Source organism: Balaenoptera musculus, chromosome 8 (assembly GCF_009873245.2).
Source record: "Balaenoptera musculus isolate JJ_BM4_2016_0621 chromosome 8, mBalMus1.pri.v3, whole genome shotgun sequence".
NCBI classification, from domain to species: Eukaryota; Metazoa; Chordata; class Mammalia; order Artiodactyla; family Balaenopteridae; genus Balaenoptera; species Balaenoptera musculus.
This window is the reverse complement of record NC_045792.1, coordinates 83,604,834-83,629,570: the sequence shown is the minus strand read 5'-3', so window position 1 is coordinate 83,629,570 and position 24,737 is coordinate 83,604,834. Positions and strand designations below refer to the sequence as shown.

General features: G+C 37.3%; 1 protein-coding gene across 1 annotated transcript in view; it reads left to right on the top strand.

Annotated features, from left to right (window-relative positions):
* The first annotated feature begins 13,744 nt into the window (after positions 1-13,744).
* The window catches only part of CCDC73 (coiled-coil domain containing 73), a 118,604-nt gene continuing 107,611 nt past the window's right edge, over positions 13,745-24,737 (top strand). The window contains exons 1-2 of the mRNA XM_036860112.1: positions 13,745-13,930; positions 14,776-14,928. Of these exons, the coding sequence (XP_036716007.1) occupies positions 14,791-14,928 (138 nt within the window). The 5' untranslated portion in view covers positions 13,745-13,930; positions 14,776-14,790. The remainder of the gene's footprint in view (positions 13,931-14,775; positions 14,929-24,737) is intronic.

Sequence of the window (24,737 nt, the reverse complement as noted above, 5' to 3'; positions counted from 1 at the left end):
ACAATAAGATAGAAATAGGAGAGAAAAGAAAATTAGATGATCAACATGTATGATCCAACATCCTACTAAAGGAGTTCCAGAAAGAGAACAAAGAATGCGGGGAGGATATTATTAAAGAAATAGTATAGGCATACTATTCTACAACGGAGGCCAAACTGTCAATTAAGTATGAGGTTGGAATAGTGTAATTTTCAGACATTTTTATATTAAAAAAGTTTAGCTCCCATTCACCCTTCCATAGGAAATTACTGGGGGCTACTCTTTATCAAGACCAGGAAAAAACAAAAATGAAGAAGGCATAGACCTTTCTGCAATCACATTTCCTGAGATCCTCACACCACACTGCTTCTTTATTCTTTATGCCACAAATACCTTGGCTTCAGGGAGGTGGATTCGAGATTTGTTCTCCCATTTCATCCCCTGCCTGTCTTGTGAATAAACCCTCTCTTTGCTGCAAACCTCTACATCTCAGCGTTTTGGCTTGCGGGATGTCAGGCAGGGGCAACCTGGTTTGGTAACAGGTTCGGAGATCTCCTTGTCTTTTGGCTGCCCAAGACGAGCCTGGCAAGGAATCAGATCCAGAGAAGAGACTTGGTTGAATTGCAAAACTGCTGTGTGGCTGACAGGGTCTTGGTGCTCCGGCTGGATGTCAGGCCTGAGCCTCTGAGGTGGGAGAGCCGAGTTCAAGACATTGGACCACCAGAGACTTGCGGCCCCACGTAATATCAGTCGGCGAGAGTTCTCCAGAGATCTCCGTTTCAATGCTAAGACCCAGCTCCACTCAACGACCAGCAAGCTCCAGTGCTGGACACCCCACGCCAAACAACTAGCAAGACAGGAACACAACCCCACCCATTAGCAGAGAGGCTAGCTAAAATCATAATAAGGCCACAGGCACCCCAAAACACATCACCAGACACAGTCCAGCCCACCAGAAAGACAAGATCCAGCCTCATACACCAGAACGCAGGCACCAGTACCCTCCACCAGGAAGCCTACACAATCCACTGAAACAACCTTACCCACTGGGAGAAGACACCAAAAACAACGGGAACTACAAACCTGCAGCCTGCGAAAAGGAGACCCCAAACACAGTAAGTTAAGCAAAATGAGAAGACAGAGAAACACACAGCAGATGAAGGAGCAAGGTAAAAACCCACCAGACCAAACAAATGAAGAGGAAATAGGCAGTCTACCTGAAAAAGAATTCAGAGTAATGATAGTAAAGATGATCCAAAATCTTGGAAACAGAATGGAGAAAATACAAGAAACATTTAACAAGGACCTAAAAGAAATAAAGAGCAAACAAACAATGATGAACAACACAATAAATGAAATTAAAAATTCTCTAGAAGGAATCAATAGCAGAACAACTGAGGCAGAAGAACGGATAAGTGACCTGGAAGATAAAATAGTGGAAATAACTACCACAGAGCAGAATAAAGAAAAAAGAATGAAAAGAACTGAGGACAGCCTCAGAGACCTCTGGCACAACATTAAACACACCAACATTCGAATTATAGGTGTCCCAGAAGAAGAAGAGAAAAAGAAAGGGACTGAGAAAATATTTGAAGAGATTTTAGTTGAAAACTTCCCTAATATGGGAAAGGAAATAGTCAATCAAGTCCAGGAAGCGCAGAGAGTCCCATACAGGATAAATCCAAGGAGGAACACGCCAAGACACATATTAATCAAACTATCAAAAATTAAATACAAAGAAAAGATATCAAAAGCAGCAAGGGAGGGACTTCCCTGATGGCACGGTGGTTCAGAATCCACCTGCCAGTGCAGGGGGCACGAATTCAAGCCCTGGTCTGGGAAGATCCCACATGCCACGGAGCATCTAAGCCCGTGCGCCACAACTACTGATCCTGCGCTCTAGAGCCTGTGAGCCACAACTACTGAGCCCCTGTGTGCCTCAACTACTGAAACCCACATGCCTAGAGCCCGTGCTCCACAACAAGAGAAGCCACCACAAGAGAAGCCACCGCAATGAGAAGTACGCGTACTGCAATGAAGAGTAGCCCTCACTTGCTGCAACTAGAGAAAGCCTGTGCTCAGCAATGAAGACCCAATGCAGCCAAAAAAAAAAAAAAAAAAAGCAACAAAGGAAAACAAATAACATACACGGGAATCCCCATAAGGTTAACAGCTGATCTTTCAGCAGAAACTCTGCAAGCCAGAAGGGAGTGGCAGGACATATTTAAAGTGATGAAGGGAAAAACCTACAACCAAGATTACTCTACCCAGCAAGGATCTCATTCAGATTCGACGGAGAAGTTAAAACTTTTACAGACAAGCAAAAGCTAAGAGAATTCAGCACCACCAAACCAGCTTTACAACAAATGCTAAAGGGACTTCTCTAGGCAGGAAACACAAGAGAAGGAAAAGACCTACAATAACAAACCCAAAACAATTCAGAAAATGGTAATAGGAACATAGATAGCAATAATTACCTTAAATGTAATGGATTAAATGCTCCAACCAAAAGACATAGACTGGCTGAATGCATACAAAGACAAGACCCATATATCTGCTGTCTACAAGAGACCCACTTCAGACCTAGGGACCCATACAGACTGAAAGTGAGGGGATGCAAAAAGATATTCCGTGGAAATGGAAATCAAAAGAAAGCTGGAGTAGCAATTCTCATATCAGACAAAATGGACTTTAAAATAAAGACTACTACAAGAGACAAGGAAGGACACTACATAATGATCAAGGGATCAATCCAAGAAGAAGATATAACAATTGTAAATATTTATGCACCCAACATAGGAGCACCTCAATACATAAGGCAAATGCTAACAGCCATAAAAGGGTAAATCGACAGTAACACAACAATAGTAGGGGACTTTAACACCTCAATTTCACCAATGGACAGAACATCCAAAATGTAAATAAATAAGGAAACACAAGCTTTAAATGATACATTAAACAAGATGGACTTAATTGATATTTATAGGACATTCCATCCAAAAACAACAGAATACAATTTCTTCTCAAGTACTCATGGAACATTCTCCAGGATAGATCATATCTTGGGTCACAAATCAAGCCTTGGTAAATTTAAGAAAATTGAAATCGTATCAGGTATCTTTTCTGACCACAACGCTATGAGAGTAGATATGAATTACAGGAAAAAATCTGTAGAAAAAAATGTTTCAGACAAAAAAAAAAAAAAATCTGTAGAAAATATAAACACATGGAGGCTAAACAACACACTACTAAATAACCAAGAGATCACTGAAGAAATCAAAGAGGAAATCAAAAAATACCTAGAATCAAATGACAATGAAAACACAGTGACCCAAAACCTATGGGATGCAGCAAAAGCAGTTCTAAAAGGGAAGTTGATAGCAATACAATCCTACCTCAAGAAACAAGAAACATCTCAAATAAACAACCTAACCTTACACCTAAAGCAATTAGACAAAGAAGAACCCAAAAAACCCAAAGTTAGCAGAAGGAAAGAAATCATAAAGATCAGATCAGAAATAAATGAAAAAGAAATGAAGGAAACAATAGCAAAGACCAATAAAACTAAAAGCTGGTTCTTTGAGAAGATAAACAAAATTGATAAACCATTAGCCAGACTCATCAAGAAAAAGAGGGAGAAGACTCAAATCAATAGAATTAGAAACGAAAAAGGAGAAGTAACAACTGACACTGCAGAAATACAAAGGATCATGAGAGATTACTACAAGCAACTCTATGCCAATAAAATGGACAACCTGGAAGAAATGGACAAATTCTTAGAAAAGCACAACCTCCCGAGACTGAACCAGGAAGAAACAGAAAATATGAACAGACCAATCACAAACACTGAAATTGAAAGTGTGATTAAAAATCTTCCAACTAACAAAAGCCCAGGACCAGATGGCTTCACAGGTGAATTCTGTCAAACATTTAGAGAAGAGCTAACACCTGTCCTTCTCAAACTCTTCCAAAATACAGCAGAGGGAGGAACACTCCCAAACTCATTCTACGAGGTCACTGTCACCCTGATTCCAAAACCAGTTAAAGATGTCACAAAAAAAGAAAACTACAGGCCAATATCACTGATGAACATAGATGCAAAAATCCTCAACAAAATACTAGCAAACAGAATCCAACAACACATTAAAAGGCTCATACACCATGATCAAGTGGGGTTTATCCCATGAATACAAGGATTCTTCAATATATGCAAATCAATCAATGTGATACACCATATTAACAAATTGACGGATAAAAACCGTATGATCATCTTAATAGATGCAGAAAAAGCTTTCGACAAAATTCAACACCGATTTATGATAAAAACCCTCCAGAAAGTAGGCATAGAGGGAACTTACCTCAACATAATAAAGGCCATATATGACAAACCCACAGCAAACATCATTCTCAATGGTGAAAAACTGAAACCGTTTCCTCTAAGATCAGGTAGAAGACAAGGTTGCCCACTCTCACCGCTATTATTCAACATAGTTTTGGAAGTTTTAGCCACAGTAATCAGAGAAGTAACAGAAATAAAAGGAATCCAAATCAGAAAAGAAGAAGTAAAACTGTCATTGTTTGCAGATGACATGATACTATACATACAGAATCCTAAAGATGCTACCAGAAAACCACTAGAGCTAATCAATGAATTTGGTAAAGTAGCAGGATACAAAAGTAATGCACAGAAATCTCTTGCATTCCAATACACTAACGATGAAAAATCTGAAAGAGAAATTAAGGAAACACTCCATTTACCATTGCAACAAATAGAATAAAATACTTAGGAATAAACCTACCTAAGGCGACAAAAGACCTGTATGCAGAAAACTATAAGACACTGATGAAAGAAATTAAAGATGATACAGAGAGATATACCATGTTCTTGGATTGGAAGATTCAACATTGTGAAAATGACTATACTACCCAAAGCAATCTACAGATTCAGTGCAATCCCTGTCAAACTACCAATGGCATTTTTCACAGAACTAGAACAAAAAATTTCACAATTTGTATGGAAACACAAAAGACCCCAATTAGCCAAAGCAGTCTTGAGAAAGAAAAACAGAGCTGGAGGAATCAGTCTCCCGGACTTCAGACTATACTACTAAGCTACAGTAATCAAGACAGTATGGTACTGGCACAAAAACAGAAATATAGATCAATGGAACAGGATAGAAAGCCCAGAGATAAACCCACGCACCTATGGTCACCTTATCTTTTTTTTTTTTAATTTATTTTTTTATTTATTATTTATTTTTGAATGCATTGGGTCTTGTTGCTGTGTGCGGGCTTTCTCTAGTTGCGGCGAACGGGAGCTACTCTTCATTGTGGTGCGCGGGCTTCTCATTGCAGTGGCCTCCCTTGTTGTGGAGCATGGGCTCTAGGTGCGCGGGCTTTAGTAGTTCTGGCACACAGGCTCAGAAGTTGTGGCTGCTGGGCTCTAGAGTGCAGGCTTAGTTGCTCTGCGGCATGTGAGATCTTCCCAGACCAGGGCTCAAACCCGTGTCCCCTGCATTGGCAGGCAGGTTCTTAACCACTGCGCCACCAGGGAAGCCCTGGTCACCTTATCTTTGATAAAAGAGGCAAGAATATACAATGGAGAAAAGACAGCCTCTTCAGTAAGTGGTGCTGGGAAAACTGGATAGCTACATGTAAAACAATGAAATTAGAACACTCCCTAACACCATACACAAAAATAAACTCAAAATGGATTAAAGACCTAAATGTAAGGCCAGACAGTATAAAACTCTTAGAGGAAAACATAGGAAGAACACTCTGACATAAATCACAGCAAGATCCTTTTTGACCCACCTCCTAGAGAAGTGGAAATAAAAACAAAAATGAACAAACAGGATCTAATGAAACTTAAAAGCTTTTGCACAGCAAAGGAAACCATAAACAAGACAAAAAGACAACCCTCAGAATGGAGAAAATATTTGCAAACAAAGCAACCGACAAAGGATTAATCTCCAAAATTTACAAGCAGCTCATGCAGCTCAATATCAAAAAAACAAACATCCCAATCCAAAAATGGGCAGAAGACCTAAATAGACATTTCTCCAAAGAAGATATACAGATTGCCAACAAACACATGAAAGAATGCTCAACATCACTAATCATTAGAGAAATGCAAATCAAAACTACAGTGAGGTATCACTTCACACCGGTCAGAATGGCCATCATCAAAAAATCTACAAACAATAAATGCTGGAGAGGGTGTGGAGAAAAGGGAACCCTCTTGCACTGTTGGTGGGAATGTAAATTGGTACAGTCACTATGGAGAACAGTATGGAGGTTCCTTAAAAAACTAAAAATAGAACTACCATATGACCCAGCAATCCCACTACTTGGTATATACCCTGAGAATACCATAATTCAAAAAGAGTCATGTACCACAGTGGTCATTGCAGCTGTATTTACAATAGCCAGGACATGGAAGCAACCTAAGTGTCCATTGACAGATGAATGGATAAAGAAGCTGTGGCACATATATACAATGGAATATTACTAAGCCATAAAAAGAAACAAAATTGAGTTATTTGTAGTGAGGTGGATGGACCTAGAGTCAGTCATACAGAGTGAAATAAGTCAGAAAGAGAAAAACAAATACTGTATGCTAACACATATACATGGAATCTAAAAAAAAAAGTGGTTCTGAAGAACGTAGGTGCAGGACAGGAATAAAGACGCAGATGTAGAGAATGGACTTGAGGACATGGGGAGGGGGAAGGGTAAGCTGGGAAGATGTGAGAGACTGGCATTGACATATATACACTACCAAATTGAAAACAGATAGCTAGTGGGAAGCAGCCGCCTAACACAGGGAGATCAGCTCAGTGCCTTGTGACTACCTAGAGGGGTGGGATAGGGAGGGTGGGAGGGAGACGCATGAGGGAGGGGATATGGGGTTATATGTATACGTATAGCTGATTCACTTTGTTAAACAGCAGAAACTAACACAACATTGTAAAGCAATTATACTCCAATAAAGATGTTAAAAAATTAAAATTAAAAGAAAAAAAAGAAGAAGGCATAGGAGACAGGAAACAGCAGTTCCAACATAAGAAAATGTCAGTGGAAAACTGGAAAACAGTGGTTGTACATCTGAACCAGGCTAGGTTGGAGCAACAGAGTGGAAGGATGTGGGAAAGTCGTGACTAGAATCATTTGATGTTTTTGAAAACATAGAAATATTATTGACTGACATTTTTTGGAGCATTTGGAGAAAGTAAGTGGCAGGTACAAAGCAAAATAAGAAATGGAAAAAAGTCTCAACAGTTATTAAACTTGAGGACAACTCAAAAGGACATATAATAATATTTTACTTGGCTTGGCAGTAAACAATATTTACATAGTTTTAATAATTTAAACCAGTAGTTCTCAAAGGTTTGAGACCTTTTTATACTTTTAAAAATTATTAAAGACCTTAAAAAGAGCTTTTATTTATATGGGATATATCTTTTGCTCTTTTCTGTATGAGATGAGAAATTAAAACTGAGAAAATTTTAAAATGTTTATTCAAATAAAAATAACAAATCATGAAATTGTAACATGAAATACCATTTTTATAAAAAATAACATTTCCTTAAGCAAAAAATTTAGTGGTTAAAAATGGCATTGTTTTCTATTTGCAAATCTTCATATCTGGTTTAAAAGGAAACAACTGGATTCTCATATCTGCTTCTGCATTCTTTTGCAGTATCATATTATGTAGCTTATGGAAAATTCCACTGTACACTAATGAGAAAATAAAAATAAAGAAGGCAAATAACACTGTAGTATTATAGTGAAAATATTTTTAACCTTGCAGACCCCCCTTCCCACAGTTTTAGAACTACTGATGTAAGGTGACCTTTGAGTCAATCAAAAACTGAAGATGGATGAAGGGAAAGTGGTGGTGATTGTGTGTGATGTAAGTGAGCTAAATCAATTACTATAACAGGATGTAAAAAGTACAGTAAAATGGATACATCAAGAAATAGAGTTACATTATTTAGAAATATAAAGGTATATATCAGAAGAAACGGCCAAAATTATTGAAAGTAGCTGACTCTGGGAAGTGGGAATGGGGAAATGTAGGCCAGATGATCACTGTTTTCCAGTGTTTGCTTATCAGCTCTTTTCTTTTTAACCAAATGCAAATATTACTTTGGTTAAAATTAAAAATTAACGAAACAAAGCAAAGAAAGAAAATTAAATAAGACATGACCCTGCCCTTAGGGGTCATCTAATGTAAGAGTTGTCTTATATAACAATAATTACTTGTAAAGTAATTGTGAAACTTGTGAAGTTTGTACCTTTTGATTACCTTCATCCAATTTCACCCCCACCCCCATATCTGGCAACCACTAATCTGTTCTTTGTATCTATGAGGTTTTTTATTTTTAGTTTTTGGGTTTTTTTTTTTAGGTTCCACATATAAGTGAGATTGTACAGTATTTGTCTTTCTCTGACTTATTTCACTTAGCATAATGCCCTCAGGGTCCATCCATGTTGTTGCAAATGGCAAGATTTCCTTCTTTTTTTACTGTTGAATAATATTCCATTATATACATATGTATATACCGCATCTTCTTTATCCATTCATCCATTAATGGACACTCAGGTTGTTACCATATGTTGGATAGTGTAAATAATGCTGCAGTGAACCTAGGGGTATATATATCTTTTCAAGTTAGTGTTTTCATTTTCTTTGGATAAATGTCCTGAAGTGCAATTGCTGGATAATATGGTTGTTTTATTTTTAATTTTTCGAGGAACCTCCATACTGTTTTCCATAATGGCTGCACCAATTTACTTTCCCACCAACAGGGCACAAGGGTTCACTTTTCTCCACATGTTCTTTCTTGTCTTTTTGATAATAGCCATTCTAACAGGTGTGGAGTGTTATCTCATTGTGGTTTCTATTTGCCTTACTCTGATGATTAGCGATGTTGAGCACATTTTCATGTACCTGTTGGCCATCTGTTTGTCTTCTTTGGAAAAATGTCTATTTAGAGCTTCTGCCTTTTTTAATTGGATTGTTTTCTTTTTTTGCTAGTGAATTGTATGAGTTCTTTATGTATTTTGGATATTAGCCCCTCATCAGATATATGATTTGCAAATATTTTCTCCCATTTGGTAGTTTGCCTTTTCATTTCTTGATTTTTTTGTTTGTTTTTTTATTGTTGTTTTTGTTTGCTGTGCAGAAGCTTTTTAGTTTGATGTAGTCTCATGTGTTTATTTTTGCTTTTGGTGTCAACTCCAAAAAATCATCATCAAGACTGTTGTCAAGGAGCTTAACTCCTGTTTTCTTCAAGGAGTTTTATGGTTTCAGGTCTTTTGTTCAAGTCTTTAATCCATTTTGAGTGAATTTTTGTGTACGGTGTGAGTTAATGATCCAGTTTCATTCTTTTGCATGTGGCTGTCCAGTTTTCCCAACACCGTTTAACAAAGAGACTGTTCCTTTCCTATTGACTTTATTTCTTTAAACATACTAAGCATATATTTTTTAAAATATTTATTTATTTATTTTGGCTACACTGGGTCTTAGGCATGCAGGATCTTACAGTACCCAGATACTTGGTCAAACACCTGTCTAGATATTGCTGTGAAGATAATTTTTAGATGAGATCAACATTTAAGTCAGTTGACTTTGAGTAAAGCAGATTACCCTTTATAATGTGGATGGACCTCATCTAATCAGTTGAAGGATGTAAGAGAAAAAGACTGAGGTTTCCCAAGGAAGAAGGAATTCTGCTTCCAGACTGCCTCTGGACTTGAGTTGCAATATTACCTCTTTCCTGGGTCTCCAGCCTTTTGGCCTGCCCAAAAGATCTTAGACTTGCCAGACCCCACAATCACATGAGCCAATTCCTTAAAATAAATCTCTTTCTATATATACACATTCTGTTGGTTCTGTTTCTGTGAAGAACACTTACTAATATAATACCTATCAGAATGGCTAAAAAAAAATAGTGATAACACCAAATGCTGATGGGGCTTTGGAGAAACTGGATCACTTGTACAGAACCAAACGGAATGTAAAATGGTATGACCACTCTGAAAAATAGGCAGTTTCTTTTTAAAATGGAAAATTGACTCAATATTTATTCAGCCCAGCAGGTGCACTCTTGGACACTTATCACTAAAAAATGAAAACATGTGTTCATGTTAGAAACTTGTACATGAATGATCATAGCAGCTTTATTCATAAGAGCCCAAAACAGAACAACTCAGATGTCTTTCAATGAGTGCATAGTTAAACAAACCATAGTATGTCCACACCATGGAATGTTGCTCAGCAATAGAAAGGAATGAACTATTGATACACACAACAGCTTGGACAAATCTCAAAGTAATTATTATGAGTGAAAAGAATCCAATCTCAATGGGTTGCATGATATATGATTCCAATTTATAATATTCTTGAAATAACAAAATTAGAGAGAGAGAGAAAAGATCAGTGTAGTGAGTATGGAGACAAAGAACCTGCATGAGGGAGCCTGTGTTAATGGTACAGTTCTGTATCTTGATTGTAGTGGTATAGCTATACAAATAATAAACTTGCACAGAATTATAAACACACAAAGACACATACACAAACTAGTGTATGTATAATTGGTAGGATCATTATAAGCTCTGTGAGTTGTACCAATGTCAAATACACAGTTTTATATTGTACTATTATTATATAAGATGTTAACATAAGGAGAGGCTGAGTGAACGGTGCATAGGACTCCTTGTACATTTCTTTGCAACCACCTGTGAATCAATTATTAAAATGAAAAGTTAAAAAGAAGAGCTTCTTGCAGGCTGATTCATACATTTTCTGGGTTGAGAAAGACATTGAAATGCCTTGGTTTTTAGTAAAAGGCAGTTATCCCAGTCCTTCTTTTTTAACTTTCTTGGGTTTAAGGATTGCATTGCTGTTAATTAGTATTCACACCACCCTTACAAAATGCTTTATATAAAAGCAAAGTTTAGGAAGCACAGTATCCATTTCAGCTGTGGTATGAAGGGATTAGTGATGGGTCAAGCCTTGTCTGTAATATTGGGAACCCAGCCTTTGGGTGTTAAAGGGCAGAAAATTTGGTCTCAAGGGTACTAAGGTAACAGAAAAAGCCTCAGCCACAGAGAAATAGAATAGGATCATTGTTGCTGTTTTGTGTATGAAGATCAGAATAGCAGTGATGACAAAACTGTTATTCAGCGTTAAACCTGGAGGGTTATGGGATACAGGTTGTTATATTTTTATGGTAACTGTGCTTCTACTTGAAAAACCTAAGTAAGTTTTTTTTAGTTAAAGCTGAGAATGGGCAGTCCACGTGGAGGCAGAGAATTTCGACACAGTTTTAGGTTCTGTGGTTTGGAGACAAAAGAGGAGCAAGTTTGGAGTGGGAATGGAGACAGTAGCATAGCTCAAATGGGCAGCCAGGGCAGGAGTCCTCTCGAGACCATCCTGTCAGAGGGAAGGCTTGTGAGGCTTTGGGAAATAGGCCAAGGAGAATGGGGTAAAGTAGTAGTGTTTCTCTTCACTTATAGATTTTTATCCTGTAGGCAATAAGGGGCTAATCCAGATTGAGTAGAGAAATGAGACAAATGTGCTGTAGGAATTTCAATCAGCAGTATTTTATAGGAGAAATTAGAGTGGATGGAGAGTACCTATATGGCTGAAAACCAGTTTATTTTGTTTTAATTTTATTTTTTGGCTGTGTGGCATGTGGGATCTTGGTTCCCCGACCAGGGATTGAACCTGGGCCCCCTGCATTGGAAGGTGGAATCTTGGCCACTGGACTGCAAGGGAAGTCCCCCAAAACCAGTTTTATTCAACAAAAAGTGTTGTATTGGGTTGGCCAAAAAGTACCGTAACATCTTACAGAAAACCCGAACGAACTTTTTGGCCAATCCAATAATTCAACAAAGTGGTGAGGGTCCTGACTTATACGGGAGTATAAGATAGAGACATGTATTTATGAAAATGATTCTGTACTCTAGTAAATCTTTTTCAGTGTGGACTAATTTGTATCTCTTCATAGTCATGCTCTGCAAGATCTGTATATAGTGCATCAGACTTAGAGGTGTGACCTTAAATTTAAATTTTGTTTAAAAAACCAGGAGGTCGGGCTTCCCTGGTGGCGCAGTGGTTGAGAGTCTGCCTGCCAATGCAGGGGACACGGGCTCGAGCCCTGGTCTGGGAAGATCCCACATGCCGCGGAGCAACTAGGCCCGTGAACCACAATTACTGAGCCTGCGCGTCTGGAGCCTGTGCTCCGCAGCAGGAGAGGCCGCGATAGTGAAAGGCCCGCACACCGCGATGAAGAGTGGCCCCCACTCGCCGCAACTAGAGAAAGCCCTCGCACAGAAACGAAGACCCAACACAGCCAGAAATGAATAAATAAATAAATAAATTTATAAAAAAAACAAAACAAAACAAAAAAACCCCAAAAAACCAGGAGGTCAATAAAATTTAAACTGCTTAACAACTATGTATACAAAAAAAAAAGATAGAGACATGTAAGAGGACTAACACAACTGAATCTTTAAAAAAAGGGCTGGAGTTTGAACTTGAGTACATAGAAAAAAATGGTAACATCCATGGAAAAGAGTTAACTTGGGAAGAGAAGTTGTTTTGCTTTGCTGTGTGGGTTATGGTGGGAGGGGCATAAAATGGTGAGATTGAGGCACTGGACTAGCAGCCCTCCCACAGCTTGTTGAAGCTTGAGTTTGGACCATCCTATGACTGGCGGGCCACAGCTGACAGGAGTGGGGAGGGAGGGAGGGCCCAAAGGAGAGCTTTGGGAAATGATTACCTCTGGGGTGCAAAGAATGAAGCAAAGCAGGTTAAGTGAAAAATGGGATGTATAAGGGCCACAGCGAAGTTTAAATAAGTTCCAGTCTTAGTCCCAAAACCTTTAGACTCGACATATTTATGCCTACCACTTCCATTTAAAAGTTGGGGTATTGTCACATCTTAACACTGGACTGTTGTCATGACAATTAATTCGATTAATTAATTAATGCTCAGTAATTTGGAAGGGGTTTTTAAAAATATGGTGACTTTACAATATGAGCAGAGTTGTTTGGCTTTGGTATGTTTAGTCCCTGCTTATAAAAGACGGCAAGAGAGACTGTTCTGGACCACTGTGCTTAGAGACCCCTCATGCATAAGAAAGAAGCACTGTGTAAGCTCCATAATGAATGGGACCATTCCAGATGTGTGTGAGCCCTAGATCACGATGTCTAACATTGTAAAATACATAAACTAAAACACCGGCAGCTTTACCTTTAGCCTTCTCAAAGTCTTATCTGCTTCTGAATTCCCATGTCACTTCCCATGAGAGCATGTATGAATCTTTTTCTATTTTGGGTAATAACATTGGTTATAAATTTACTCCCTCTCCCCCTTCTTAATACTGTAGTTTAGTAGTTTTTAGCACTTTCTCCTTTGGCCATGTCTGAAAGAAAGTCTGGGGAATTCCCTGGTGGTCCAGTGGTTGGGACTCCTTGCTTTCACTGTCGAGGGCCCAGGTTCGATCCCTGATCAGGGAACTAAGATCCTGCAAGCTGCACGGTGCAGCTGGAAAAAAAAAAAGTCTGACTGAGTCATCCTGTGAAGAAGATAATGGGAACTTCAGTTTACTCCAGGTTACACAGTCAAGATTTTAATTTCCAGGCTGAAGTCTCTCTTCTATAAATTGTCTGTTATTATTTTTGCCAATGATACTTTTTGCTGCCAAGAACTATAGAATGATATAGAATAGTCTCATGAAAAACAGGTCAATTTCTTGAAAGATGTGTTTTTGATTTATTTTTTCCTTTTGGTTTTTAAGCAATTTGGATTATTTAATGTATGAATCGCTTCTTCCCTCAGGTAACTGTGAGAGATAAAAAACCAACTTCCCCTACAAAGTAACAGAGATTCGAGGCAGATGTTATAAAGTTTAGGAAATACCCAGCAGCTCTAGACGTTGGTATCTATCCTGTGTCCAGTTCGTCTTATGGTTTGCTTTTTGGACTTTATTTGTTTGGGGTTTCCTACTTGGTGCCTGGTCTGCTCTTCAAAGCTAACACTGCTTATGGGGAATGACAAACGGCCGAGTTCTACCCAGGTAACAGACATACCTTGTAAAGAAGGCCCTACCTTACAAGATTAGAGCCAAAGCCTTTCAATTCTGTGGAATGTTATTTTTAAGCTGGCTTTCACACTTAACTCCCGATCTGTTAATGGTAGTATATAGTGGGTTAAAATGGGATTTTGTAAGTGATCCTGGCAGTTTCACTCTTAGTGTCCCAGCTTAGAGCTGGGTGCTGGAAACTTAGCATCTCCCTTAAGGGGCAGTAGCTTGACAGGCTTCGCTACACAGAGTCTTGGCATTGGGTAACCCTGCCTCACCTCAACCCCTGGTCCTGGAGCAGTGGCTTGATGGCCCCTTAAAGGCCATTTCTGCCCTGCAGTGGTCATAATGGGAAGACTGATAACTAAGCTCAGGCAAAATGTCAAGACCTTTGGCTTTATCCTAAAAATGGAAACTAAAGATATTGGTAATGATTCTCTGTGTAACATCTTGAGTCTGTTACACAACCAATTTACGTAAATGTATTCCATTGTTATTTCATAGGAAATAAATTGCTGAGTTCCAGCTTCAAGGAAGAGCTAAATATTACATCATATGATATCTCTCTTGATTGAACTATTAAAGCATTGTATCAAAAAACAAGAAAATGTGACATTGTAAAGCCTTTGGAAATATAAGTTGTAAAACAGCAGATAAATTGAATTGCAAAAGAAAACAAAACCTTTTTATATTACAGGAAATAAACGTTAACATGGAGAATGATTTTAAGACTGAGTCAGCATCATCTGTCTTCACTCTTCAAAGTTCTTCAGAGACATTGTTGTCTATTCAGCTATTAGATTTCAAAACAAGTTTACTGGAAGCATTAGAAGAATTACGTATGAGAAGGGTAAGTTTCTTTTTAAAATGCTTTTTTAAATCAGAGAACTTGATTTTGTCCAATTTTTTGTCTTAAGGGGAAAAAAAAGAGACAATGAAATAACCTCTTACTTAGAAAGAAGAAATACAGCCCAGATAATGGAGTAAAAGAGAAAAGGTCAGATTTAGTCAACATCAGGAGATGGAAAAGAAGAAGTTATAAACTAAAGTGAAAAATAAAACAGATTTGGTAAGTCAGCTAGTGCTGAGTGCCTTGGAATGCATAGATAGCATTACAGTTGGATACTATGGCTGATAAAAAAAAGAACTGCTCTTTCAGGAGGTTATAGTTTTGTTACGGCTGTAAGATGGGTGCCAGTGAAATGATTAAATATGAAACAAGTAACATGATTAAGTGACAGAATAAGTGTATGTAGTAAGTATTCTGAGTTCAAATAATAAAATATCCTTATTTTTGGAAGTGATAACCTTGAGATTTTTAGAAAGGAGATATCTAGTATAAAATTGTAAAAGATGTTTGGTTTTAGCAGGAGATCTGTATTGGACAAAAACCCTTAAAAGCATTTCATTTCTGAGATTCTATGGGTCTGAATTTGCAGAGTATGTTGTCAGCTCTCTATTAGATAGGTTGGAGTTGGTAAGATTCTGAAAAGAAGAAAATAAACTCTAAAACACTGTAATAATGATCTAGGGATGTGGTCACTAGGACTTATGTGTAGCTGAAGATAGAACAAAAGAGACAGAAAGGAGAATCAATAGAATTTGCTAACTTCCTGAAAATAAGGTATAAGTGAGAGAAAAAGAGATCTGAAACAACATTTTTATTATATGAACCCTGTTCTAGGATTTAAAAATATTGAGATTTGTTGTCATAATAAGAAAATTTGATTACCACAATGTTCATCGTGTATAAAGCTACTTACTATCAGTATCACAAAACTCTATTAAACAAAGAAGAAATCCCGCTAAAAAAAGGTATCTTAGATAAGCATTGAAAATAACTACTATTATAAAATTAGCTTAAGATGTTATCTTTTCTAAGTAAAGCAAGTTTAGGTAACTATGTAAAGCTTTATATTCTGTTTTATTATGTTTTAAACATTATATTTTTGTCTGTTTATATTTCTTGCTTGAAAAATAAGCTTCCCTTAAAAATCTTCTGAAAAATTTCAGGGTAACAATAGGAACAGCGTTTTTTAGTAATCAAATGCAGGAATGTATACTACGTTTTCTTAATATTTATTTATTTATTTTAGTTTTATTTTTGGCTGCATCGGGTCTTAGTTGCAGCATGAGGGATCTTTGTCGTGGCATGCGGGATCTTTCGTTGTGGTGCATGGGCTCTTTGTTGCGGCGCTTGGACTTCTCCCTAGTTGTGGTGCACGGGCTCCAGAGTGCATGCGCTCTGTAGTTGTGGCACGCAGGGCTCTCTAGTTGTGGCTCGTGTGCTTAGTAGTTGCAGTGCATGGGCTTAGTTGCACTGTGGCATGTGGAATTTTAGTTCCCCAACCACGGATCAAACCCACGTCCCCTGCACTGGAAGGTGGATTCTTAACCACCGGACCACCAGGGAAGTCCCGAATGTATACTACTTTTAATAACATTCCCCACTGAAAGGAGAACTTTATTCTTAAAAAGGGGGAAATTCCTCCTTTCACTGGAAAATGACAGTTATGATTTTCACATTTACCATAATGGCAACACTTTATCCATATTGCTGGATTTTATTTTTCATCCATATTTTAATAGGAAAATTTCAAAAATGCATAATAGTTGAAAGAATTTCACAGTGAACACCCATATACCCACTAAGATAGGCAGAATAATGGCCACCCCAATGATGTCCACATTCTAACTCTCAAAACCTGTAAATATGTTACCTGACATGGCAAAAGGGACTTTACAGATGTGATAAAGTTACATATTTTGAGATGGAGGGATTATGCTGAATTATTCAGATGGGCCTAATTTGTTCACAAGGGTTCTTATAAGAGGAAAGCAGGATAATCAGAATCAGAGCAAAAGATGTGATGACAGAAGTAGAGGATGTGGTCAAAGAGAGATTTGAAGATGTTATACTGCTGGCTTTGAAGATGGAGGGTAGAAGCCACAAGTCAAAGTGTGCAGGTGGAAGCTGGAAGAGGCAAGGAGTTCCCCCATAGAGACTTCATGAAGGTGTACAGCTCAGCCAACACCTTGATTTTAGCTCAGTACGAACATTTTAGATTTCTTTCTTTTTTAATTTATTTTTTTATTGAAGTATAGTTGATTTACAATGTGTGTTAGGTTCAGGTGTACAGCAAAGTGATTCAGTTATAGGTGTGTGTATGTATATATATATGTGTGTATGTGTGTGAGTATATATATATGTGTGTGTGTGTATATATATATATATATATATATATTCTTTTTCAGATTCTTTTCCCACATAGGTTATTACAAAATATTGAGTATAGTTCCCTGTGGTATACAGTAGGTCCTTGTTGGTTACCTATTTTATATACAGTAGTGTGTATATGTTACTCCCAAATTCCTAATTTATCCCTCCCCACTACCTTTCCCCTTTGGTAGCCATAAATTTGTTTTCTATGTCTGTGAGTCTGTTTCTGTTTTGTAAGTATGATTTTTTAAGATTCCACATGTAAGTGATATCATCTGATATTTGTCTTTCTCTGACTTACTTCACTTAGTATGATAATCTCTAGGTCCATCCATGTTGCTGCAAATGGCATTATTTCATTCTTTTTATGGCTGAGTAATATTCCATTGTGTGTATATCTATATGTCGATATCTGTATCACATCTTCTTTATCCATTCATCTGTTGATGGACATTTAAGTTGCTTCCATGTCTTGGCCATTGTAAATAGTGCAGCAATGAACATTGAGGTGCATTTATCTTTCTGAATTATGGCTTTCTCCAGATATATGCCCAGGAGTGGGATTGCAGAATCATAGGGTAGCTCTATTTTTAGTTTTTTAAGGAACCTCCGTACTGTTCTCCATAGTGGCTATAACAATTTACAGTCCTACCAACAGTGTAGGAGGATTTCCTTTTCTCCACACCCTCTCCAGCATTTATTATTTGTAGAATTTTTGATGATGGCTATTCTGACTGGTGTGAGGTGATACCTCATTGTAGTTTTTGATTTGCATTTCTCTAATAATTAGGGATGTTGAACATCTTTTCATGTGCCTTTTGGCCATCTGTATGTCTTCTCTGGAGAAATGTCTATTTAGATCTTCTACCCAGTTTTTGATCGGGTTTTTTTTTTTTTTTTATATTGAGCTGTATGAGCTGTTTATATTTTGGAGATTAATCCCTTATCAGTTGCATCATTTGCAAATATTTTCTTCCCTTCTGTAGCTTGTCTTTTGTTTTGTTTATGGATTTTTTTGTTGTGCAAAAGCTTTTAAGTTTAATTAGATCCCATTTGTTTATTTTTGTTTTTATTTCCTTTACTCTAGGAGATGGATCCAAAAAGATGTTGCTGCCATTTATGTCAAAGACTGTCCTGCCTATGTTTTCCTCTAGAAGTTTTCTAGTACCTGGTTTTACATTTAGGTATTTAATCGATTTTGAGTTTATTTTTGTGTGTGGTGTTAGGGAGTGTTCTAATTTCATTCTTTTACATGTAGCTGTCCAGTTTTCCCAGCACCACTTATTGAAGTGACTGTCTTTTTTCCATTGTATATTCTTCCTCCTTTTTTGTAGGTAAATTTACCATAGGTGCATGGGTTTACTTCTGGTCTTTCTATCCTGTTCCATTGATCTATATTTCTGGTTTTGTGCCAGTACCATACTGTTTTGATGACTATAGCTTTATAGTATAGTCTGAAGTCAGGGAGCCTATTTCCTCCAGCTCTGTTTTTCTTTCTCAAGATTGCTTTGGCTATTCGGGGTCTTTTGTGTTTCCATACAAATTTAAAATTTTTTTGTTCTAGTTCTGTGGAAAATGTCATTGGTAATTTGATAGGGATTGCATTGAATCTGTAGATTGCCTTGTGTAGTAAAGTCATTTTGACAATATCGATTCTTCCAATCAAAGAACATGGTATATCTTCCCATCTGTGTCATCTTTGATTTCTTTCATGAGTGTCTTATAGTTTTCGGAGTACAGGTTTTTTGTCTCCTTGGGTTGGTTTTTTCCTAGGTATTTTATACTTTTAAAAAAATTTATTTTATTTTATTTATTTGGCTGCATTGGGTCTTAGTTGCGGCATGTGGGATCCTCATTGCAGCATGCGGGATCTTTTGTTGCGGCGCACAGGCTCTTCGTTGCGGTGCATGGTCTTCTCTCTAGTTGTGGCACGTGGGCTTAATAGTTGTAGCACGTGGACTCTCTAGTTGTGGCGCGTGGGCTCTAGAGCACGCGTGCTCAGTAGTTGCGGCATGCAGGCTTATTTGCCTGCAGCATGTGGGATCTTAGTTCACAAACCAGGGATCAAACCCGTATCCCTTGCATTGGAAGGTGGATTCTTAACCACTGGACCACCAAGGAAGTCCCTGTATTTTATTCTTTTTGATGCTATGGTAAATGGGATTGTTTCCTCAATTTCCCTTTCTAACCTTTCGTTGTTAGTGTATAGAAATGCAGCAGATTTCTGTGTATTAATTTTGTACCCTGCAACTTTACCAAATTCATTGATGAGCTCTAGTAGTTTTCTGGTAGTGTCTTTAGGATTTTCTTTTTTTTTTTTTTTTCCACACACACACACTGTATTTTATTTTTACAAGAGATAAATAGACTGACACCAAGCATTGTCCATGGATGACCACAACAAAAGCAACAATGATTGCAATTACCAAACATGAAACACACTCATACTGTGTCATAATATTGACATTCAGTCCAGTAATCCTCCACTGTAACAGCTCCTTTACTTTGCAGTGAAAATTGATTTGTATATTCTTTGCCTCTGAGTCCTTGTGGGATTTTTTTTTTTTAATTCAGACAGAAAGTCACAAAAATTATACTCATCCTCATCAGTTCACTCAGTCCCATGTAATTAATTTTTTTTTCATCTTGATCTTTTGTTAGCACTTTTATGAGTTCATCAGTTTTTCATTAGAGTTCTGAAAATGCTTATTCATTCAGTTCAGCAGTACAGTCAGTTACCAGAAACCTGTACTTGTCAGAGTCTTTTCCATGAATTTCTTGAAGATGAAAGCCTTTTATAGGAACATATTTGCAAAAGCATCAGAGTACACCGAGAACTGTCTGTAAATGACAAAAGACTTAAAAATGACCACTGTTAAAGATTTGATGAAAGTTCATAATAATGCAGTTGACAAGAAAATTAGTTATTTCTGAGATATACATTTTAAAGTAATAACTAGGATTATTACTTATAACATTATACCAGAACATATAAGATTTTTAGAAATTTCATGTAATGTCTGAAACATTTATATTAACATATTTCCATACAAATAACCCAATGAAAGTTTAGTATTAGTTGTTTTGTTTGTTTGTTTTTTTATACTGCAGGTTCTTATTAGGCATCAGTTTTATACACATCAGTGTATACATGTCAATCCCAATCGCCCAATTCAGCACACCACCATCCCCACCCCACCGCAGTTTTCCCCCCTTGGTGTCCATATGTCCATTCTCTACATCTGTGTCTCAACTTCTGCCCTGCAAACCGGCTCATCTGTACCATTTTTCTAGGTTCCACATACATGCATTAATATACGATATTTGTTTTTCTCTTTCTGACTTACTTCACTCTGTATGACAGTCTCTAGATCCATCCACTTCTCAACAAATGACTCAATTTCGTTCCTTTTATGGCTGAGTAATATTCCATTGTATATATGTACCACAACTTCTTTATCCATTCGTCTGTTGATGGGCATTTAGGTTGCTTCCATGACCTGGCTATTGTAAATAGTGCTGCAATGAACATTCGGGTGCATGTGTCTTTTTGAATTACGGTTTTCTCAGGGTATATGCCCAGTAGTGGGATTGCTGGGTCATATGGTAATTCTATGTTTAGTTTTTTAAGGAACCTCCATATTGTTCTCCATAGTGGCTGTATCAATTTACATTCCCACCAACAGTGCAAGAGGGTTCCCTTTTCTCCACACCCTCTCCAGCATTTGTTGTTTGTAGATTTTCTGATGATGCCCATTCTAACAGGAGTGAGGTGATACCTCATTGTAGTTTTGATTTGCATTTCTCTAATAATTAGTGATGTTGAGCATCTTTTCATGTGCTTCGTGGCCATCTGTATGTCTTCTTTGGAGAAATGTCTATTTAGGTCTTCTGCCCATTTTTGGATTGGGGTGTTTGTTTCTTTAATATTGAGCTGAATGAGCTGTTTATATATTTTGGAGATTAATCCTTTGTCCGTTGATTCATTTGCAAATATTTTCTCCCATTCTGAGGGTTGTCTTTTCGTCTTGTTTATGGTTTCCTTTGCTGTGCAAAACCTTTGAAGTTTCATTAGGTCCCACTTGTTTATTTTTGTTTTTATTTCCATTACTCTAGGAGGTGGATCAAAAAAGATCTTGCTGTGATTTATGTCAAAGAGTGTTCTTCCTATGTTTTCCTCTAAGAGTTTTATAGTGTCCAGTCTTATATTTAGGTCTCTAATCCATTTTGAGTTATTTTTGTGTATGGTGTTAGGGAGTATTCTAATTTCATTCTTTTACATGTAGCTGTCCAGTTTTCCCAGCACCACTTATTGAAGAGACTGTCTTTTCTCCATTGTATATCTTTGCCTCCTTTGTCATAGATTAGTTGACCATAGGTGCGTGGGTTAATCTCTGGGCTTTCTATCTTGTTCCATTGATCTATGTTTCTGTTTTTGTGCCAGTACCATATTGTCTTGATTACTGTAGCTTTGTAGTATAGTCTGAAGTCAGGGAGTCTGATTCCTCCAGCTCCATTTTTTTCCCTCAAGACTGCTTTGGCTATTCGGGGTCTTTTGTGACTCCATACAAATTTTAAGATGATTTGTTCTAGCTCCGTAAAAAATGCCATTGGTAATTTGATAGGGATTGCATTGAATCTGTATATTGCTTTGGGTAGTATACTCATTTTCACAATGTTGATTCTTCCAATCCAAGAACATGGTATATCTCTCCATCTGTTGGTATCATCTTTAATTTCTTTCATCAGTGTCTTATAGTTTTCTGCATACAGGTCTTTTGTCTCCCTAGGTAGGTTTATTCCTAGGTATTTTATTCTTTTTGTTGCAATGGTAAATGGGAGTGTTTCCATAATTTCTCTTTCAGATTTTTCATCATTAGTATATAGGAATGCAAGAGATTTCTGTGCATTAATTTTGTATCCTGCAACTTTACCATATTCATTAATTAGCTCTAGCAGTTTTCTGGTGGCAGTTTTAGGATTCTCTATGTATAGAATCATGTCATCTGCAAACAGTGACAGTTTTACTTCTTCTTTTCCAATTTGTATTCCTTTTATTTCTTTTTCTTCTCTGATTGCTGTGGCTAGGACTTCCAGAACTATGTTGAATAATAGTGGTGAGAGTGGATATCCTTGTCTCGTTCCTGATCTTAGAGAAAATGCTTTCAGTTTTTCACCATTGAGAATGATGTTTGCTGTGGGTTTGTCATATATGGCCTTTATTATGTTGAGGTAGGTTCCCTCTACGCCCACTTTCTGGAGAGTTTTTATCATAAATGGGTGTTGAATTTTGTCAAAAGCTTTTTCTGCATCTATTGAGATGATCATATGGTTTTTATTCTTCAATTTGTTAATATGGTGTATCACATTGATTGATTTGCGTATATTGAAGAATCCTTGCATCCCTGGGATAAATCCCACTTGATCGTGGTGTATGATCCTTTTAATGTGTTGTTGGATTCTGTTTGCTAGTATTTTGTTGAGGATTTTTGCATCTATATTCATCAGTGATATTGGTCTGTAATTTTCTTTTTTTGTAGTGTCTTTGTCTGGTTTTGGTATCAGGGTGATGGTGGCCTCATAGAATGAGTTTGGGAGTGTTCCTTCCTCTGCAATTTTTTGGAAGAGTTTGAGAAGGATAGGTGTTAGCTCTTCTCTAAATGTTTGATAGAATTTACCTGTGAAGCCATCTGGTCCTGGACTTTGTTTGTTGGAAGATTTTTAATCACAGTTTCAATTTCATTACTTGTGATTGGTCTGTTCATATTTTCTGTTTCTTCCTGGTTCAGTCTTGGAAGGTTATACCTTTCTAAAAATTTGTCCATTTCTTCCAGGTTGTCCATTTTATTGGCATAAAGTTGCTTGTAGTAGTCTCTTAGGATGCTTTGTATTTCTGCGGTGTCTGTTGTAACTTCTCCTTTTTCATTTCTGATTTTATTGATTTGAGTCCTCTCCCTCTTTTTCTTGATGAGTCTGGCTAATGGCTTATCAATTTTGTTTATCTTCTCAGAGAACCAACTTTTAGTTTTATTGATCTTTGCTATTGTTTTCTTTGTTTCTATTTCATTTATTTCTGCTCTGATCTTTATGATTTTTTTCCTTCTGCTAACTTTGGGTTTTGTTTGTTCCTCTTTCTCTAGTTTCTTTAGGTGTAAGGTTAGATTGTTTACTTGAGATTTTTCTTGTTTCTTGAGGTAGGCTTGTATAGCTATAAACTTCCCTCTTAGAACTGCTTTCGCTGCATCCCATAGGTTTTGGGTCGTCGTGTTTTCATTGTCATTTGTCTCTAGGTATTTTTTTATTTCCTCTTTGATTTCTTCAGTGATCTCTTGGTTATTTAGTAACGTATTGTTAAGCCTCCATGTGTTTGTCTTTTTTACTTTTTTTGCCCTGTAATTCATTTCTAATCTCATAGTGTTGTGGTCAGAAAAGATGCTTGATATGATTTCAATTTTCTTAAATTTACTGAGGCTTGATTTGTGACCCAAGATGTGATCTATCCTGGAGAATGTTCCATGTGCACTTCAGAAGAAAGTGTAATCTGCTGTTTTTGGTTGGAATGTCCTATAAATATCAATTAAATCTCTCTGGTCTATTGTGTCACTTAAAGCTTGTGTTTCCTTATTAATTTTCTGTTTGGATGATCTGTCCATTGGTGTAAGTGAGGTGTTAAAGTCCCCCACTATGATTGTGTTACTGTCGATTTCCTCTTTTAGAGCTGTTAGCAGTTGCCTTATGTATCGAGGTGCTCCTATGTTGGGTGCATATATATTTATAATTGTTATATCTTCTTCTTGGATTGATCCCTTGATCATTATGTAGTGTCCTTCCTTGTCTCTTGTAACATTTTTTATTTTAAAGTCTATTTTATCTGATATGAGTATTGCTACTCCAGCTTTCTTTTGATTTCCATTTGCATGGAACATCTTTTTCCATTCCCTCACTTTCAGTCTGTATGTGTCCCTAGGTCTGAAGTGGGTCTCTTGTAGACAGCATATATATGGGTCTTGTTTTTGTATCCATTCAGGAAGCCTGTGTCTTTTGGTTGGAGCATTTAATCCATTCACGTTTAGGGTAATCATCGATATGTATGTTCCTATGACCATTTTCTTAATTGTTTTGGGTTTGTTTTTGTAGGTCCTTTTCTTCTCTTGTGTTTCCCACTTAGAGGAGTTCCTTTAGCATTTGTTGTAGAGCTGGTTTGGTGGTGCTGAATTCTCTTAGCTTTTGCTTGTCTGTAAAGCTTTTGATCTCTCCATCGAATCTGAATGAGATCCTTGCTGGGTAGAGTAACCTTGGTTGTAGGTTCTTCCCTTTCATCACTTTAAGTATATCATGCCAGTCCCTTGTGGCTTGTAGAGTTTCTGCTGAGAAATCAGCTGTTATCCTAATGGAGTTCCCTTGTATGTTATTTGTCGTTTTTCCCTTGCTGCTTTCAA